Source organism: Planococcus citri, chromosome 3 (genome assembly GCF_950023065.1).
Source record: "Planococcus citri chromosome 3, ihPlaCitr1.1, whole genome shotgun sequence".
NCBI classification, from domain to species: Eukaryota; Metazoa; Arthropoda; class Insecta; order Hemiptera; family Pseudococcidae; genus Planococcus; species Planococcus citri.
In genome coordinates this window covers 66,379,258-66,400,303 of record NC_088679.1, presented here as the reverse complement: position 1 = coordinate 66,400,303, position 21,046 = coordinate 66,379,258, and the positions used below count along the sequence as shown (strand labels likewise).

At 36.1% G+C, this 21,046-nt stretch overlaps 1 protein-coding gene across 2 annotated transcripts; it reads right to left on the bottom strand.

Moving 5' to 3' along the window:
* Window positions 1–1,368: 1,368 nt before the first annotated feature.
* LOC135838340 (esterase FE4-like) lies at window positions 1,369–16,525 on the bottom strand. 2 transcript variants are annotated; one of them, XM_065353919.1, is made up of 10 exons: window positions 16,206–16,525; window positions 15,553–15,690; window positions 15,319–15,475; window positions 14,853–15,038; window positions 11,308–11,513; window positions 10,596–10,752; window positions 2,460–2,626; window positions 2,031–2,199; window positions 1,748–1,880; window positions 1,369–1,652 (listed from the first exon to the last, which is right to left on the bottom strand). In XM_065353919.1, exons 1-10 carry the CDS (start codon window positions 16,419–16,421, stop codon window positions 1,493–1,495), a joined length of 1,689 nt encoding a protein of 562 aa, XP_065209991.1. In that variant the 5' UTR covers window positions 16,422–16,525; the 3' UTR covers window positions 1,369–1,492. The 2 variants fall into 2 exon arrangements, with proteins under 2 accessions (XP_065209991.1, XP_065209992.1); XM_065353920.1 differs by lacking the exon at window positions 1,369–1,652 and having other exon boundaries at window positions 1,802–1,880; window positions 2,009–2,199.
* Between the last annotated feature and the right edge of the window lie 4,521 nt (window positions 16,526–21,046).

Here is a 21,046-nt window from a genome sequence, read left to right as displayed (position 1 = left end):
TTTTTAATATCAAAATTGGGTCATAAATGATGTCTTGGTAATTAATTGTAAAAAAGTGGTCCATAACTGGTAGTTTACCTTACTCATACTTAATGATATAATGATACATATAAAGTTACTCATCGAAAATATTCTCTTTTTTCAGGGGATTATCTCATCTAAGGCTTTGCATAGAGTACTACATGTCTATAAGTTTATTTTTTTTCTTGTACGTTGAAATATTTCTCATCTACTTATTTACTCTGGTGAGTAACTTTAACAAATCGTCAAATTTTGGAAAACATCTCAACAAAAATTGTACCAAAGAAGTATGATTGTACAATGTACGTATCACTTTATGACAATGTTTCAGATGAAGGATGACCAAATACTCCATAAAGCCAGATACATAGAACACGCTATCAACATCTGCGTTTTATTTGTGGTAAATTGTTGGGTTGGAAGTTCGTACACAGAGATGGTACGTAAAAGTAAAATAATATTAGGTATATCTTGATTTTTTAAGACCAATTACAATATACATATAACTGCATGTAAAAAGTTATCAAATTCGCAGGGTGAAATGTTCGAAGGCACAGTTTACAACATACCTTGGTATTATTTATCATCGACCAGAAGAAAATCCATTCATTTGTTACTGTATCAAGCTCAAGTTAACATACACTTCAATGCTTGGAAGATATATCCGTTAGATATGGCATTTTTCATGCGATCGTGCAAAAGTGTATACTCCATTGTGAATTTATTAAGACGTGGAATCACTCATAGATTTTGAAGAAAAAAGGCCATTTCTGACGGACTTTAAAAAATATAAATTTTTAAACGCATTTTTTTTCAAAATTCTGTGTTTATTTAACCATAAAAATGACAGTATTTGTAGTCTACATTTTTGACCCATCATTAAGGTGACCTCTAATAGAGTACCCAAAAAATTCCAAGTTAATTCTCAAACACCTTTTTTCAAGGGTTGCTCAACAATAATTTTTAGAATAATTTCTGCATTTTTGACAATTAATTATTATTAAATTTTAAGAACATTTGATTAAATTTTGACTATTGTGAGTGATTTTTTAGCCAAAAGGAAGACTTTTTGTTGACTTGAACGACCAATGGTCTATATAGAAATGACTTTTTGATGACTTCGACGACCTGGTAGACACCTTGAAATCATCAATTAACTTTCGGTATATTACCCAAAAGGAAGACTTTTTGTTGACTTGAACGACCTGGTAGACACCTTGAAATCATCAATTAACTTTCGGTATAGTTTGTTGAAGACTGTATATTTCTTATTTTGTATTTTTCATCAAAGAAAACAACGATGTGAATTTTTTTTGCTATTTACAATATTAAAAATCAAATAGCAGATAGTTTGAACACAAAATTTTATTGTTACCTATATAACTGTACGTTCAGGTACCAACACCAATTTCACTTCACAATTCGGATGAATATAATTAAAATCGCATTTCCACGAGATTGATTCCACAATTCAAAAAATTTCAGCTACAGGATCCAACAGTTCGTGCAATTTATCAAAAGTTTCTCCGAATATTTTGCCATCAACCATTTCAGATTTTTCATCAATTTTCAAGTAACGCATGTGATTCGATGAAGATGTCTTCCATTCAACTTCAGGAGTAGAAGGATTACTGCGTGGAAATCAACAAAAAAAAAACATAAATTTTTCACAAATGCTTCAATACTCACGTCAAAACAGATGAAAAAAGTGGGATTGTTAACAAACCCAGTTCTAGCAAAATTAGCCCACATGGAACACATAAGTTTAACCATATCTTTATCTCTTTTCTGCAGAGGAGGATATAGAACTAGTAATTTGACATAAAACAAATACAGTAACTCATCCGCATGACATGCTCCTGAAATGAGATGAAAGCAAAAGAAAAACCTCGACATGAGTTCACGTGTACATACATTTTTTTTCATCAAATTGATTACCTATACCTACTTACTTTTTTCACCCTTTCATTTAAAATTCAAATATTACCTATGTAAGTGTACGTATCTACCTTCTATATCTGCGAACATAGCCAACTGAGCGTTCATTAACTTAATGTATTGAGTAATTAGATTTAGGCGGCCGGAATAACTGAATAGATAGATATATGGAGGAATTTGTGACTTGACCAGAGGTTCAAGACCCTCGTACCAACGATAAAACATCACATGGCCGAGACACTGCAAATAATACCTAATGTAGTATATGTACATTTTCAATACTTACACGTGCAATAAAAACACCTAAGTACAAAAATTGAGAATAAAATACCCACAATTGATAATACATATTCTCATCATGAGTTGGACCTCATGATAAAATAAACACTCCAATACCAAAGATTTGCGTGAAAGATGTTTCATGTTTTTCTTTCTTTCATACTCGTTTTCATAAGTGAACACATTACACATAGGTACATGTAAATGCACCGCGTACTTACATCGACCAGCTGTCCACCTGTGGTATATGAAACTTCTTCGTTTCCAAAATACAATTGCCGTACTTCTTCTCCCAATATATGTACAATTTCCGGATCCATTTTGAAATTGTTTCTCACAAAAACCGAAAAATCTTTACCCACTCTAGTCATCACACCTTGTCGCCAAACTGCAACGAGTAAGAATCACAACGATAGGTACGTAAATTGTTAGAATTATTCATTTCTACAATATTTATCGTGCTTGGGTATGGGTATTCCATGATATTCATTCGGCCAAGTGATTTTGAACCCTCGAGTGGTGTTTCAACCTCAGGACAAATACGTGAAAATACAATTTGCATAGCCTGGAGGGAGCAGGGTGGGCGAGTTGAAAAGTCCAAACCTCCAATTAAAAGGTTCATTTAGAAAACCCAATTTTTTATATAGATGGAAAGAGCGAGGGGGTAGTGAAAATAAGTCACATCTCTCAGAAGTCAAAAACCACTGAAAATGGTAGGGAAGCGCTCCGTTTGGGACTTGGGTGCCAGAAAAGGAATGAGGAAGGTTCGAAAGGTTCAACTTCCCTCTCACCGTCTCAATTTACCAATAAAGAACACTGTGAAGCAACTAGAATGAAGGTTGCAGCAACAACGAATGTAATGTGCACGTTGACAGGAAGCAAGTGGCGAGTGAAACTTGAGGCACTAGAACCCAGTTATGGAAATTGGCCAATTTTGGTTATAGGGTCATTCCATGTCAATTCAACCAAAAAATGCGATTTTGAAAGCTGTCTTTTGATTTCGCTCAAATTTTTTTTACAGAGTATACCCACCCAATAAGTAAGAAACCCGCAATCAGTTTGGTCCCAGTCCCTCCAGGAGGCGGGTGGGCTTCAATTATTTTCACATTCTCAATGGGTTAAAGTGAAAAAAAATGTTTCATTTGTGTGAAACATGAAATAATGTGTTCTTGATAACGCTGAACACGAATATAGTCTTTTTTTTTTTTTTATTAAACCTCATCCATAGAGCTTCAGGTCCTCCTTTGTGACTGTTACACTAAAAAAAGAAGTAAAAACTTGAAAACTTCGGTATATTGAACAAGCTGAAAACTAATTTTAAAAACGTGTGTTATAAATGCGATTCGCTTCGTTTTTATTGACATCTGGTAACGTAAACAGGTTGACTTTAATATTTGGATGGGGTCCAATCAAAAATCTGACGTTATATTCGTGTTCACTGTGTTCAGCATCACCAAAAACATATTAAGGTAAAGTGGGGTAATTCCGATATGGCGTAATTTCGATAGCAAGCCTTTGTTGCAAAACACATTTTGGCACAACTGATTAAGAAAGTAGGTAGTTATAGTGCAAACCAGACCAACCTACACCCATTAATGATCAAATGGCCCATCTGCTCCGTTTTGTCAAGTCTGTGCAGTGTTCAAAATCTGAATGCCCAAAACCTTTGCCGCAAGTTCAAAACTTGTTGAAAAATTTTGTTTAGAAGCTGAAATTTGATGGATAGGTATGTGTTAAAGTGTCAGTACCTCTTTTGATTTTGGTTTTATAATTACATATTATTTTTTTTGGTGGTATCGAATTGTTAAATACATGTTGATCATTTTTCATGCAGTGGGGTAATTCCAATAGCCCTAACAAAATTGCCCTGTAATGTTTTTTCTCTGTTTTGATGTAGTACCTATTTTTTGGGGGGCCGAAATTATCAAAGAAAAACATCCAAAGGGGGCTTTTTTCTCTAGTTAGTCTAGTTTTCAAAAATTATGCCTCAAAAATGCATAATTTGTAAAAATTTTGTAATTTTTATTCTAAAATGATTCAATTTACATGAAATAAAAACCTAAGTATACAATAAATGGTTTATTTCAACATAACTGACTCGGAATTACTCCAGGAGAATTACTTTCTTTATAAAACTCGTTATAACCTGACCTTCCAAAATGTTTTTTCAATTATATCTATGAAGCCTCCGCACGAATCGCTCTTCAGTATAGTCAATTAGTCAATGTGTAGCTGAAGGACGTAGGAATAAAGTTGTTTTATCACTTTTGCCCCAAAACGTACAGGAAACCCAAAAAATGAGAAATTGCTAAAATTGCGCATTTTGTCATCGTAATTACCCCACTTTACCTTATTTGGCTTATTCAGAGTTGGCGCGATTCGAATCGCATGAAAGAATCGAGAAAGAATCCGATTCTCACGATTCGAATCGGATTCGAATCGCGGTTCCCCAAGTCAAAAGAATCGGGAAATGTAGGAATCCGATTCCCTTTTATAGAGAATCGCACCTCCTCGATTCCCTGCGATTCCTTGCAGATGTTTTTCACGTGTTAAAACAGTAAAATGTACTATTTTTAATGCCTTTTAAGTCATGCATTTGCATTTTGTAATTCGGGACTGATGACATTTTTTCAAAGGTCGGCTGTTGTGTGAAAATATCGCGAATCAGTGATTCTATACAGTGAAGGAATCGCGCAACGTACGAGTAAGAATCGGATCCTCTTTAATGGAGAATCGCGCCTTCTCGATTCCCTGCGATTCCCTGCTCACAGCAACAAACTAAAGAATAGAACATGCAAAATGAGCATATACCAAGTTGGGGAAATTACTCATTTCATTTCAGATTCATTTGTGAAGTCCTGAAGTTGAAAAAAAATAGTATTTGGGAATCGGAATCGGAGGGAATCGAGAACCGCTAAAGAATCGGATTCAGAACCGGATTCGCTTTGTGAAAGAATCGAGACTGGGGAATCGCGATTCTCCCAAGCATGAGAATCGTAATTCAGGAATCCGATTCTGACGAACTGAGGAATCGCGCCAACTCTGGGCTTATTTCATACAAACCACTTTTTTGAACTTTTACCCCATTTGGGAAGGTTCTTGGGCTGTGGATGGGGTCCAATCAAAAATCTGACGTCATATTCGTGTTCAGCGTCACCAAGAACATAGAATTCAATAAGTATATCACATGCCCCAAATTTTTTTGGGTTGAAAGTTTTGCCCTTTGTGGTAGAGGTGCTCCCCCTCCATCAAAAGATCCCATCTCAAAAATTGAATGTTTTCGAAGAAGCAAATTTTTTTACTAAATAAATAATGTAAGCTAAGTGCAGCTAATTACGCCACGTTGGCAATTACGCCACTACGGTAGTTCTCATGGTAAACGGGTAGATGGCGCCATGATGACAATTTTTAGGTGATTGTACTGTTAAAGCCAAGGTAGGAAAACCAAAAATATCACCGGACCGGATAATTTTCTGATCTGTGGCTTGCTTTTTGGTAAATTTGATACAAAAAAAAAACGTCATGTTAAATTGATCACAGTTTGGAAACGTGCTGTAATTTTTAATAAGGGCAAAAAAAATTTTGAAGATATGTTTCATGTAGTAAATTTAATTTTCGTGAAAGGTAGCCAATAAGATGTACTTTGAGGTGGTTCATTCACATTTTTGCAAAAAATGCATTTTAACCCCACTGAATGACCTCAAACCTTAGCGTGCAGAGCTGTGGGACCGAAACGATCCCGAAACCGGAACTGGTTAAATCCGGATTCAAATCCGATCCCGAAACCAATCCCAAAACCGAAAAAATCCCGAAACCGATATAATTTTGAACCCAAAACAATCACGGAACCGAATTTGCTTTTTTCCCCCGATTTTATTATGAAAAATGGTCATTTTACATCATTTATTGTAAGGTGCACCGGGGGAAGTCAGAACGTTTTTTCACAATTTCAAATTTTGATCAGCTGTTACTCTCGTACTAATGAACCAATATGGCTGAAATTTGGTATGTAGGTTCCCATAAGGGTTCTTAACCTATGGTAAAAATTTCAGCGCGATTGTCGCAGTAGCTTTCGCACAATCGAATAAAATGTAACTTGTTCTGACTTACCCCACTTTGGGGTAAGTCAGAAAATCTACAAAATTAATTGGTATTATTAGGATTCGACCCTGATCGATGCGCATTATGTCGAATAACATGTTTTCGAGGTCGTAGAATCCAAATCTGGAGTTAATTTTTTTGTAAGAGTGGGGGGGGGTGAGGCGTGGGGAGGGGGCAATTCCAAATTTTTCGTACATTATTGTGTAATATGTCGATTGATATGTTTTCAAGGTCGTAGAATCCGAATCTGCAGTTATTTTTTTGTAGGAGTGGGGAGTGAGGCGTGGGGAGAGGGAAAATTTCTAATTTTTCCTACATTATTGTGTAATATGTCGAATAATATGTTTTCGAAATCGTAGAATCCGAATTTGGAGTAATTTTTTTTGTAGGAGTGGGGGGTGAGGCGTGGGGAAAGGTAAAATTTCAAATTTCTCCTACATTATCGTGTTATATGTCGAATAATATATTTTCTAGGTCGTAGAATTCGAATCTGGAGTTATTTTTTTTGTAGGAGAGGGAAGTGAGGCGTGGGGAGAGGTAATATATCAAATTTTTCCTACACTATCGTGTAATATGTTGAATAATATGTTCTCGAGGTCGTAGAATTCGAATCTGGAGATATTTTTTTTGTAGGGGTGGGAGGTGAGTCAAGGGGAGAGAGAGTAAATTACAAATTTTGCCTATATTAATGTGTAATATGTCGATTGATATGTTTTTGAGGTCGTATAATTCGAATCTGGGGTTATTTTTTCGCAGGGGTATGAGGCGAGGCAAGAGGAGAGGAGAAATTTCAAATTTTGCCTATAATATTTTGTAACATGTTGGTTGATATGTGTTCAAGGTCGCAGAATTCGAATCTTGAGCTAGTTTTTAGGGTCGAGTGCTATTCAAGTATCACCGTTTGGGGAGAGGGCCCCATCCATGCGAACCTACGACTCACCTTCCACCTTCACCATAAAAAATGACTCCGGATTCGAATTCTACGACCTCAAAAATATATTATTCGACATATAACACGATAATGTACGAAAAATTCGAAATTTTCCCTCTCCCCACGCCTCACCCCCCACTCCTACAAAAAAATAACTACAGATTCGGATTCTACGACCTCGAAAACATATCAATCGACATATTACACAATAATGTACGAAAAATTTAGAATTGCCCCCTCCAAACGCCTCACCCCACACTCCTACAAAAAAATAACTCCAGATTTGGATTCTACGACCTCGAAAACATATTATTCTACGTATTACACATCGATGAAGTCGAATCCTAATTATCAATGTTCACTTTTCTGACTTACCCCATAGCACTAATTTAGGGGGTAAGTCAGAAAAAGCGATATAAATAATGAATAATTGAAAATTAACAAAAATTGAATACTTGGGGTTTTACATTATTGTTTTAGGAATACTTTCACTTATAATATCACTTTAACTGATCATTTCTTCTGAGGTAAAAAGCAGTTTGAAAAACACTGATTACAATTTGAAATCAAATTCAAAACAGCAACTACTAAAAATGAACCAATGAAAAGCCTGTAAAATGAAACTGGGTCGCGAAATTTTTTATGCTGTGATGAAGTAGGGGTAGTACCCTCAAGTTACCCCTGGGTAGCGCTTCGGCAGATATAAGCCTCTAAGAGCTAGAGCAGTTTTTCTGACTTACCCCGAATTCGGACTTCCCCCGGTGCACCTTAAATCATTCAGATTACAATAAAAATTACTCGACAAATTCAGCAAAATATGCACTTAAAACGTTAAAATTATCACTCCATTGGATTTTTCACGTCAAAACCTCCCATTTTTTGGACCCCTGCAAGGTCCATTAGTGAATTTGGGCTTCAAATTGGTTGAAATGAAAATCCCGAAACCGAAACCGAAACCGATTCAATCCGGAACCAAAACAAATTTTTCAATCCCAAAACGAATCCCGAAACTGAAATAAAAATTTCAATAACAAGTCCCGAAACGAATTCAAACCCGAAATAAAAAAATTTCAATCTCGAAACCAAAATCCAATCCCGAAATCGTTTCGGTCCCACAGCTCTGTTAGCGTGGCATAATGAGCTGCACTTACTGTGTTGAAAATAGTTTGAAACTTCAAACGGTTATGAAAGAAGTGTTAAATAATATGATGTAAATTGGAAAAAAGTCTGAAATTTCAGAAAAATTAGGCAAAAACCAGGTGAAAAAGAGTTGAAAACATTTTAAAATTATATCTTCTCCGAAGATATCATGATTATGATGCAACGGCAGCCATTTCCACGACATGATACACCAGCTCCCTCCAGCTGTATCTATTTAGTGCACTCTTGTCGCAAGCTGGGAAGCTGCATCCAATGGCTTTCCAAATGGAGTCCATCCATCTTGTGGGGGAGCATCCATGCCCTCTTGATCCCTCAACCTTGCCTTGGATGAACAGGGACTCTGTGGCATCTGCCCTTGTGACATGCCTAAAGTATTTGAGGGTTCTGCTGAGTACCACTGCCAACAATCTTTTCCAGACACCAATTTCTATGCTGGACAGACACGTTGGTCCTTTTCTCCATCCATGGGATCCGAAGCATTCTCCTCCAACACCACATCTCTAGCGCATCAATTTTTCTTCTGCCTCCCTCACATACTGTCCAAGTTTCTGAAGTGCAGAGGAACACTGAGAAAACCAGAGCGTTTAGCAGCCTTGTCTTCAGAGTCTTGCTCACTGCTGTGTCTCACCATATCTTCTTTAGAGGAGACATGGCGCTTCTTGTGATCTGCGCTATGTGTTCTAAGGTCCTTGGCAGCATTCTACACTCTTCTATTGTCTTAATTGTTTCCTCTGTGAACTAGTGCTTCCAAACTTTTGGTTCTGTCTTTGGATGAGTGGTGTCATATATCTCATTTATGTGTCCTTTCAGCTCAAACCACTGCTGGTTTGAAGATTGTTGTTTTGAGAGATCTGTCCAGAGTGGCACATAAGACCTTTGAGTTGGTGACTTTCATCATTTGCGGAATCATTTTCTTCTTAGGCACTTGTAGCTTTAGGAGTAGCTCCATCATTAATAACAGGTGATCAATCCACACTCTGCACCTGGCAGCATTTTGGCATTCTTGCATGAGGTTCTACATCTCTTGCCTATCAAGATGTAGTCAATCTGGTTTCTATACCTGTCACCTGCCTATGCCCATGTCACCAGCCTTCTCACGCGATGCCGGAACAAAGAGAACATTGAATTGACCATGGACATTTCGGAGTCTATCGTGCATTGAATAACCTCCTCTCCTCTTTCATTCCATTCACCAATTGCATGTCTTCCAATGACATCGCGTATGTGGTCAACTGGTTATCTTGCATGGTGTTGCTTATCTTGGCATTGAGGTCACTCAGGACAAATACTATCAACTGACAATACTGGCGACTCCATGGAAAAATAGTGTTTTATCCTCCTAGAGGCCTAGGGTGAAACTAAATGTTACCACAACTACCCCAAGCATCTGAATTCTGATTAGCTTATTAGAATTTTTCGGATGCACGTGATTCAAACCAGTTATAAACCAACCAATCAGAGCATTTTTGATAAGAATTTATTAGTTTTAACCCAGACCATTCAGATCAAGCTAATATCGCGACGAAAACGCTCAATGTATCTTAAATGGTGTTGCCACTATTGTCAGTTGATAGTATTTGACCAGGATGATCGTAATTTCTCTGCGAGGGAGTGAGTTTACTACATCCATTATACTCGTATAGAAATGCGAAAAAATGCATTAAAATCACTTAAAAATTATAACATTACCCAATGTTCTAATATACAGTAACTGATGGAATTCCATTGTAATGAGATATAAAAGATCGGGACCAAACAATATTTTAATAACATAAAGGGATTTGTAACATTAACCATTTTAATAATAAGCGGCTTCTACTGTAATTCATAATCGTAGCTGATCAGTTCCGATTCCACTCTTACTAGTTACAATAGCTTTGAAGGTACGAGCTGCTGAAGTTGAGTTCCTTGATACAATGTGAAAACAATTGAAGCCCCTCCCCCACCCACTCGCTCTCAGGGGGCTGGGACCAAACTGATTGCGGGTTTCTCACTTATTAGATGGGTATACATTAAAAAAAAAAAAAATTGAGCGATATTGAAAACCATGACTCAGAAACGTTGGTCAAATTGAGGTGGAATGACTCTATAGATTTTGAAGTTTTGACCATGTGACTTTTTTCATAAAGTGTTACAACAATTTTGCATAACACATACAACTTACGTTTAAACAAAATAAATCCTTCAAGATTGCAGCAACCCCACATTGTGGGTATCGGTTTGACAAGCATATTCAATTTACTAGGATCATCAGGTAGAAAAGCACCTTCAACGATTGATTCGATTGATGGTGCCAAAAAATCCAATCTGGCTGGTGATTCCTGTGATTGAAAAAGGTCAGGAATTAACGAACACCTACCAATTCAACTTTTCATCATGAAAACAAGCAATACAGATCAATAAGTGAGCGAGATTCAATTAGGTACACCACTTTTTCCCAAACTCACAAATTGAACAGGTACGAATGAATTTTGATTATTATTTGGGGGGGGGGGGGTAATTTTTAACATAGGTTAGGAACCCTTGTGGAAACATTCAGAAAAAAAAGATCAATATTGGTTCATTAGTAAAAGAGTACCAAGGGCTCAGATTTGGTAGATTAATCATGTATATAGGTTTATAAATTGTAGAATTTTTAAATTTTTATATAGGTAGAACAATTTTTTTTTGCTACCTACAGGCCACAACTTAGCACTTTCCAACATCCAAAATGGCAGACCAATGTAGTTTAGGTAGCTATGGGTAGGTACATCTACATAGGAATATTCTCAGGCGATTAATTCAACGCCAGTTACAAAACACTCAGTACATTATTACATATTTCTAGAAGCTAACTCATCAGCAGTACTAATTCTCTGAAGAGCTTTTATACTAACGCTGGCTTCATCATCCAAGAATTCCTCCACCATTCGAGTGATCTCACTGGCAGAGAATTTTTTCAAGTACTCCACCAACTCTTTGCGATCACTACCACGAAATCCCGCTTTACGACCTAGTCCAAAAGCAATGTGAACTGGATTCCGATTTAAGGCCCATGTACATAGTGCTGAGCCACTCTGAACAATGGCTTTATGAAATAGACCTGCATTGAAACAATAACGTATGTACTCTGAGTAATATCAAAGCTCACATTCATTTTTTCAGCCATAGGTAATGGAGATCTTGACCGGTATACAGAAGAGGAGCGTTTTTCCAAAATCTTCCAAGTACAAAAATAAGAAAACGGTAAATAATATATGTATTACAATTTTAGGTCGGAAGTTTTGAACTATCTTTCATATGTCCTGAAGTCTTCAATGGATTTTACCACTCACCAACTGGTCTTGACACCATTTATCCATTAACCCTTAAAGACCCAGGCTAATCCTGAGATGTTGTGTGAAAATGCTTTCAATTTCCTGAATTAGATCATCACAAGCATCACTTTAACCCACAGTTTGCCCCCCCCCCAACCCCTTGAAGCCGTCTCGTAAAAGCCGTACCAATTTATTTAATTTTCCTTGAAAACCGAGAAAGCAAAAACCCCAATGAGGTCAATCATGGAACTGAATGATATAGTATCATTAGGTGTACTGAATGAGTGAAAGCATATCCCCAAAGAACACCCCACCCCTTTTTGGGGGGCAAATTTTCAAAAAAGTTGGGATAAAAAAATTGGACCCATGCTCCATTTTTGGATAAACATATTTATGGTAGACCCTTCACAAAATGAAATCATGAAAGGTGTGAAAATGGTGGACCAGAGCGATTTTTTGAAAATTTGATTCGCTTGTCTCGATAAAAACCCGAAAAAACAGAGCATGAATACGCAAAGTACATAATATGGGAAATATTATCAAGTAGGCTTGAAATGACAGAAACAAGAATTGAAAGGAACACAGATGCTTTTAACAGCACATAAGTTCAGATAATCTACAATCCACCCATCAAATCTGTTTATCACTCCGTGGATATTCTTTCTCAATATTTGTCACCAAATAGTTACATCCTACAAAGGTTAGCAGTACGATTGTTTTTCTGCAGAAATATCGAAATAGGTTTATCAACCACTTTGAAAAGCTTTACACAGTCAAATTGCAGCACTCCCTGGAATTTCATAATGTTCAAGCATTCATGAAGAAGTCACTATCCCTTCTCGATCATAGATAATGTAGTTCTACATCATGAAAATTGCACGAGCAGAAGTCGAGGTTTACAATCATGAGATTGTGTCCAGCTTATGACTACAGGATTCAGGGGATTTGAGATTCAGTAAAAAGCTTTCAACTGTTGTTCAACCACAACTCTGAACTTTTGAATGTTTTGAGAAATTCCTGCTGAAGTTGATATTCTTTCTCGATATTTGTCAACAAATAGTTACATCCCGCAAAAGGTTAGTGGTACAATTGTTTTTCTGCAGAAGTATCGAAATAGGCTTATCTACCACATTGAAAAACTTTACACTGTCAAATTGCAGCTGTCTCTGGCATTTCATAATGATGAAGCATTCATGAAGAGGTCACTATCCCTCCTCGATCATTGATAGTGTAGTTCAACATCATGAAATATCATGATTGGAAACAACGAATTCTGCTCAAGCAATTTTCAAGATGTACAACTTCACTATCAATGATCGGGGAGGGATAGTGACTTCTTCATGAATGCTTCAACATTATGAAATGCCAGAGACAGCTGCAATTTGACAGTGTAAAGCTTTTCAAAGTGGTAGATAAGCCTATTTCGATACTTCTGCAGAAAAACAATTGTACCACTAACCTTTTGCGGGATGAAACTATTTGTTGACAAATATCGAGAAAGAATATCAACTTCAGCAGGAATTTCTCAAAACATTCAAAAGTTCAGAGTTGTGGTTGAACAACTGTTGAAAGCTTTTTACTGAATCTCAAATCCCCTGAATCCTGTAGTCATAAGCTGGACACAATCTCATGATTGTAAACCTCGACTTCTGCTGGTGCAATTTTCTTGATGTAGAACTACATTATCTATGATCGAGAAGGGATAGTGACTTCTTCATGAATGCTTGAACATTATGAAATGCCAGAGACAGCTGCAATTTGACAGTGTAAAGCTTTTCAAAGTGGTAGATAAGCCTATTTCGATGCTTCTGCAGAAAAACAATTGTACCACTAACCTTTTGCGGGATGTAACTATTTGTTGATAAATATCGAGAAAGAATATCAACTTCAGCAGGAATTTCTCAAAACATTCAAAAGTTCAGAGTTGTGGTTGAACAACAGTTGAAAGCTTTTTACTGAATCTCAAATCCCCTGAATCCTGTAGTCATAAGCTGGACACAATCTCATGATTGTAAACCTCGACTTCTGCTCGTGCAATTTTCATGATGTAGAACTACATTATCTATGATCGAGAAGGGATAGTGACTTCTTCATGAATGCTTGAACATTATGAAATGCCAGGGAGTGCTGCAATTTGACTGTGTAAAGCTTTTCAAAGTGGTTGATAAACCTATTTCGATATTTCTGCAGAAAAACAATCGTACTGCTAACCTTTGTAGGATGTAACTATTTGGTGACAAATATTGAGAAAGAATATCCACGGAGTGATAAACAGATTTGATGGGTGGATTGTAGATTATCTGAACTTATGTGCTGTTAAAAGCATCTGTGTTCCTTTCAATTCTTGTTTCTGTCATTTCAAGCCTACTTGATAATATTTCCCATATTATGTACTTTGCGTATTCATGCTCTGTTTTTTCGGGTTTTTATCGAGACAAGCGAATCAAATTTTCAAAAAATCGCTCTGGTCCACCATTTTCACACCTTTCATGATTTCATTTTGTGAAGGGTCTACCATAAATATGTTTATCCAAAAATGGAGCATGGGTCCAATTTTTTTATCCCAACTTTTTTGAAAATTTGCCCCCCAAAAAGGGGTGGGGTGTTCTTTGGGGATATGCTTTCACTCATTCAGTACACCTAATGATACTATATCATTCAGTTCCATGATTGACCTCATTGGGGTTTTTGCTTTCTCGGTTTTCAAGGAAAATTAAATAAATTGGTACGGCTTTTACGAGACGGCTTCAAGGGGTTGGGGGGGGCAAACTGTGGGTTAAAGTGATGCTTGTGATGATCTAATTCAGGAAATTGAAAGCATTTTCACACAACATCTCAGGATTAGCCTGGGTCTTTAAGGGTTAAGACACAATTCTCCAAGATTTGTATTTTATTTTTTCGAGTCAAAAGCATATTTTTTCAGAGAACTGAAAACGTCAAAAACCCACCACAGGCTTCAGAATAGCTCGGAGATTCCACCTTACAAATTTTCAATTTGATACTAGGAAGTGATTTATTTCAAATATTTCGCTCATCGCTGAACATAGGACGATGATAATGCTGATAGCTCGACTTCTATAGTAGAATATGAAAAAACGCTCCTCAAATGATTTGTAGCTATGTACCTTGAGATAAAGGTGATATCATCAGGTAGTGAACTGAACAGCCACCAGCGCTTTCTCCAAAAATAGTGACGTTATTAGGATCTCCTCCAAAGTTGCGTATATTTCTTTTAACCCATTGTAAAGCAAATGCCATATCTTTCAAGCCTGCGTTACCAGGACACTCTTCGATTCCCAAATTTAGGAAACCTATACAAAACAAGATTTTTGGAATTGAATTCGTGGCTAGAATATTGGCAGTGCCAGAAAATTCATATTTTGGATTTTAGTGGATTTGGGTTAAATGTCAAAATGTTTGAAACAATCGAAACTTCCTTTCGGATATATTTCTGAGAAATAAACGCTTTAAAGGTTAATTTTTGAAAACAAGGTATCGAACAAGAAATATGTAGCCTATCAGAGTAGGTATGTTGCAATTAAATGGGAAAATCAATAATCTGATTATAAAAATAAATTTTCAATTGTTTACCGAAAGCATGCAGTCTGTAGTTGGGTGCGCACAAAACCACATCTTCGTTTATCATGAAATCAGCCGCGTACATTTTTCGCGAACCAGATCCGAAAACAAAGCCGCCGCCATGAATGAAAAACATAACTGGTAAAGGATGAACAATGTCCTTCGGAGGCTGTAAAAATTTCCAAATGAAAGAAATCATCTCGTGTTAGATTCCGCCACCGTAATAGGAGATCTGCAAAGACCTACTTTCGGGGTGAAGATATTCATGTACAGACAATCTTCTTCGCCGATGATTAAGTACATGAATGGGTCCTTTTGGCTGCAGTCGTGTCTCTCGTAAGTTGCATCGTACATTCCTTCCCATGGTTCTAGAGGTTGAGGAGGCTATTCGAATGTAAAAAAAAAACACACCTTGAAACGATACCCTGTGGTTTGTCTGGTTCCTGCGAGTAACGTAGTATACTTTTATAATATCACTGCAACCGGTTTCGTTGTCGATAGCAGTTTCGTTAGGATCTTTTTTCCAATAGTTCGGAGCTATCGACTAAAAAAATTATTCAAAAAATAACAACTCTACAATCAAATAGATAAATTTTTGAAACTCTTTCAGCGTTTTTTTTTCTGAACTAACAAAAAAAGTTTTTAAACCGAACATTTAGCTGGTGTTTAACTACACACTGAAAATAGATCTAAAAATTCAGGAAAATAAACATAAAAATCTACCTCGAGGGCCAAGTGAGTCTTTTTATTATTTTTCGAAATACATTAACCTGACTTCTTACCCCCCCCCCCCCCCCACCATCCGAAAAAACCCCAATCATGCGATATACATAGGTACCTAATGGTAATTTTTACCTATCGACAAGAAAGCAATAATTAACAATAACAAGATACATTACTCGAAACCGCAGATCATCTACGGGAGGAGCAGCAAAAGGCACAGATAAAAAACTGCAGTACTTTTTCCTCGAGTAAGCAGCTTTGCTGTCTTTACCGCGCAGTTTTCCGTACTCCGTTTCAACGATCAAATGCGGATTATCGGAGGTTTTCGGTCGACAAAATAAATTCTGCACTCGAAAATAGTAATTCGCGACTTTACTATGGAATAAACCCATGTTCGGACACTACTCGGTTTCAATATCGCAATCGACAGTCGCCCGATGCATTCTGGCTTCGATCGCCCTTGACCATAGTATCCTCGAATGAAACGTGAATCCTTTATGGTTATGGATTTTATGCTCTGTATTTTTCGCTTTCCGAACGAAATGCGTTTTACTTATTAAAACGATGATTACATATTTAAGAAGTTACAAAGCGTTTAAATTACCGATCGGCTTACTTTGTTGCATATTTAAACGGTGTGAATGCATATAATGTGCTTTAAAAAAAAATTCATTTCTCACGCGAGTGTAAGGCCGACGATGTTTTCTTCATTGCTAATTCATTAAGGGTCATTCCACGTCAATTCGACCAAGAAGTGATAAGGAGGGGGGGGGGGGTCGGCGATTTTTTTGGAATTTTTTCTGTGGAAAAACTTTTTGAAGAGATGACCAATGGTACAAATCGCAGCCCTCTAGCACTTTTTAAAAGGCTGCTAGGGGGTGTTAAAGTTTTCAGTGAACTTGAAATATCGTCCATTTCAGCAGTGGATTACTCGATAATCGCGATACCTACCAAGATGGATTTTTTCCCAATAGGTAGGGGTTTTCAATGGCTTTTTGGTGATATCATAAAAATCAGTGTAGCCACTTTTTTTTGTACGAAAAATTAGCTCGAAAAGTTTCAAAGCGTAGTTTTCATATCGTTCCGACTCTCAAAAATTCTGAAAAAGTAAGTATATTATGGACATCTTTTCATGCTGAACAACATATATATTAAAAAATTGGGATGGAATTATGTCTTAAAGTCGATTTAAAAAAATTGAAAGTTTGCGAAAAAATGCGATTTTTTGATTTGAACATAAAAAAAAGTTCTGACTGATGAAGTTGACCCATTTTACCCATATTTTAACGTATCCGTTGAAAAAGTTGGAAAAAGCCCCTTCACTCAATAAAATAAACTCTCTTTCGATTTTTAAAAATCGACTTTAAGAAATAATGCCATCCCAATTTTTTAATATGTTGTTCAGCATGAAAAGTTGTGCTTGATATATTTTTTTCAGAATTTTTGAGAGTCGGAACGATATGAAAACTACGTTTTGAAACTTTTCGAGCTAATTTTTCGTACGAAAAAAAGTGGCAACACTGATTTTTATGATATCACCAAAAAGCCATTCAAAACCCCTAACTACTGAAAAAAGTTCCATTTTGATAGGCATCGCGGTTATCGAGTAATCCAGCACTGCTGAAATGGATGATATTTCAAGTTCATTGAAAACTTTGACACTCCCTAGCAGCCTTTTAAAAAGGGCCGAAGGGCTGCGATTTGTGCCATTGGTCATCCCTTTGGAAGGTCTTTCCACATGAAAAATCTCAAAAAAAATCGCCGAATCCCACTTACTTACTCGAATTGACGTGGAATGACCCACCATAACTTTTGAAAATTGTACCCAATTAACCAAGGAAGCTGAAATTTGGGGTATACCCTATTGCCGACATGCCAAATCGATTGGAAACTGTTCCAACCCATTTTGTGCAGTTTTGGAACCTCCAGCAGATTTTTGAAACTCGAAATTCCCACAAAATTTCATCAAACAGAGATGGAAAGGCGAAATTTACTCTCCTCTGAAGACGACTTCAGGCGGGTTTCAGTCATTTTGAAGCCTCCAGTGACTTTTTGAAAATTACTGGAGCCTCCAGTAGATTTTTGAAATTTGAAATTTCCCTAAATTCATCCGAAATTCATTCTGCAAACCAAGTTCAATACGCTACGAAGTCGACTGCAGGTAGATTTCAAGTCGCTTTGGAGCCTCCAGCGACTTTTTGAAAATTACTGGAGCCTCGGCCAGTATAGATTTTTGAAACTCGAAATTTATCCAAAATTTCATCAAGCGGAGATGGAAAACCGAAATTTACTCTACACTCCAATTTTAACCCCCTCTGAAGACGACTTCAAGTGAGTTTGAGTCATTTTGGAGCCTCCAGAGACGTTTTAAAAATTACTGGAGTCTCCACCAGATTTTTGAAACTTGAAATTCCCACAACATTTAATGAAATGGAGTTGGAAAGCCGAAATTTACTCTGCAAACTAATTTCAATATCAATACACTACGAAGTCGACTGCTGGTGGATTTCGTCGTTTTGGAGCCTCCAGCGACTTTTTGAAAGATTGTACGGCGTTTTTTTGGAAAATTGAAATTTTAAAAAAACAAGCTAGTCGTATTGAAATTAGTTTGCACAATGAATTTCGGCTTTCCATCTCTGTTTGATGAAAGGGTATTCCCAGTTAAGATATAGGTGAAATGGCCCTGTTCCCAGATTTGGAAAATCATGATGGATTATTGTTGGGTACCTCCAATAAAAATTTTCGAGCGGAATTTCTACCCCCCAACCCACCCAGCTTGGTCAGTATAGCCAAAAAACGTGTTTTTTGCGTGAAAAATTCTGTATCCGTGAGTAATGGGGATAAAATTCTGGTACCACGTGGAATGTGTAGGGGAAGCCTGGTCCTTTCAACACGATTTTTTTCAAAAATTTTCATCATAGTGGTGAGGGGGTAAAATTGACAAAAGAAAACTTTGAATCGCCACAGCTCCGAATTGAAGGGTTGGGCACCAAAACTGTTTTCGCCAAAAGATGTCTTTTTGCATTATTAACTTTCTTCCTGCCAATCCATAAAATTGAAATTTTGTCTGCAAAATGCTCATATTTGCAAAAAACACTAAAAAAATACACGTTTTTCACATTTTTTTTTGCAAAATTATGCGAAATATGCGAAAAATGCATAGAACATGAAATGTTTAGCGTCAAATTTTAATCTAGAAAACGTGTTCTAAAGGTTGTCAAAACACTCATCTACTGAAGTTAGCAAGGATTGTAATCATGAGCTCTGTGAATAAAAAAATACAAATAAAATTCAAATTGAGGTCAGAGCGATTCAGTTGCAATTCTCAAAGTCTTTTCAATAATTTTTAAACACGTTTCCGCTAAATTTGGTGAAAAAAACCTTCAAAATGAAAATATCACAAGTCAAACTTACAAAAATTTACCAAGAATGGGCAAATTACCCAAAAATTGTTCAATAATCTAACTCAAAATCAGTAATTGCAGATGATACAAATTTAGATTTCAATTTCAATTTTCAAAAATTTAAACCAAATATTTTTCAAATCCAAAAGGTACCATAAGTACACATATGTTCAACAAATCTTACCGAAATTCAAAAACTTTGAAAAAATCCCAAAATTGTACTAAAAAACTCATCTAAAATTCATTCTAGATCATAGATGGGTTCAAAATCAGATTATTGTCCCAAAATCAAGAGGTAATTTACGCGATTATAGAAAAATCAGATCAATGTCTCAAGAAAGTGAATGAAAAAAAGTGATTCCAAAAATAACCAAATGATGAATTATGCAATTTATATTTTTCAATGGAAATTATAAACCATAAAAAAATTGATTAACTTGATCCAAATTTGGTTTGACAATGAGAGGGAAAAAATTTTCGACCAAAATTGACCCATAATAACAAATAACAAATAACAAACCTTTATTAGCGAATTGACAGTACAAACAAGTACAAACATTAGTCAGTATTTTAAAACAAATTATTTTAACACCACTTTTTTTTTTTTTTTTGTTTGTTACTTAGAGCCAGTTGCACCATATTGGTTCAAGTTAAGGTTTAGCTAATCCAAGTTTAACTCTGAACCAAGGTTTAACATTTGTAGTGTTGCACATCAATGGTTCAGGTTTAGCTTTACTAAACCAAAGTTAAAACGTCATTCATTCGAAAACTGAAATAAATTCTTATGTTTTTGTCTGTGTGGTGTTGATATTGTTGTGATTTTACTGATAAAAATGAACGCGAATGATTAAAATTTCAATTTCGATTAGTTTTCCTGATTTTTTTTCTTATAAAATAGCATTTGAAGTATTTAAATTCCAATAATTGGATTTACTACAATACATATTATATCACAATAATGATACCAACAAAGAGTTGATTGAACACTGGAGTTAAATAATAATAAATTTTGATTAATGCCAAGTTATGGATACTGAGGTACATACAATAATCGGAAGAATTAAATTCATAAGTTCATAACAGTAACGTATCATTGTGTTCATCTTCAGTGATTTTTCAATATTAATTCCATTTGAATTTTATTTTTAATCAATAATGTAAACGGAGCTGAATATTCAAACATCATGAAAGGAAAATCATTCTTTTATGTCAATCTCATCATTGAAAAATAGTAATCGTAATTTGATGGTTTAGTTTGTTTATTTTGATAAAAAGTAAAACCAAAATTGTTTGAAACATAACCTACACATAAAAATTGAAATAAACCCCATCATGTGGAGATAATATTACGCAAAAACAAGCATTCAACGTGGTTTAACTTTCAGATGCTGGGTTAACCATAGAAATTTGGCAGGTTAAAGTTAAATTTGGTTTAAGGCTTAACTTAGCATTGTGCAACATCACTGTTTTCCTAAACCAAGTTTAAACCATATTCATGGTTTAAACCAGAATGGTGCAACTGGCTCTCAGACTAGAAAGTACATGTCCATTCAACTATTGCCCAAGGGCAAAGGTCTCTCTCAGCCTACTCCACTCACAGCGGTCTTGAGCTA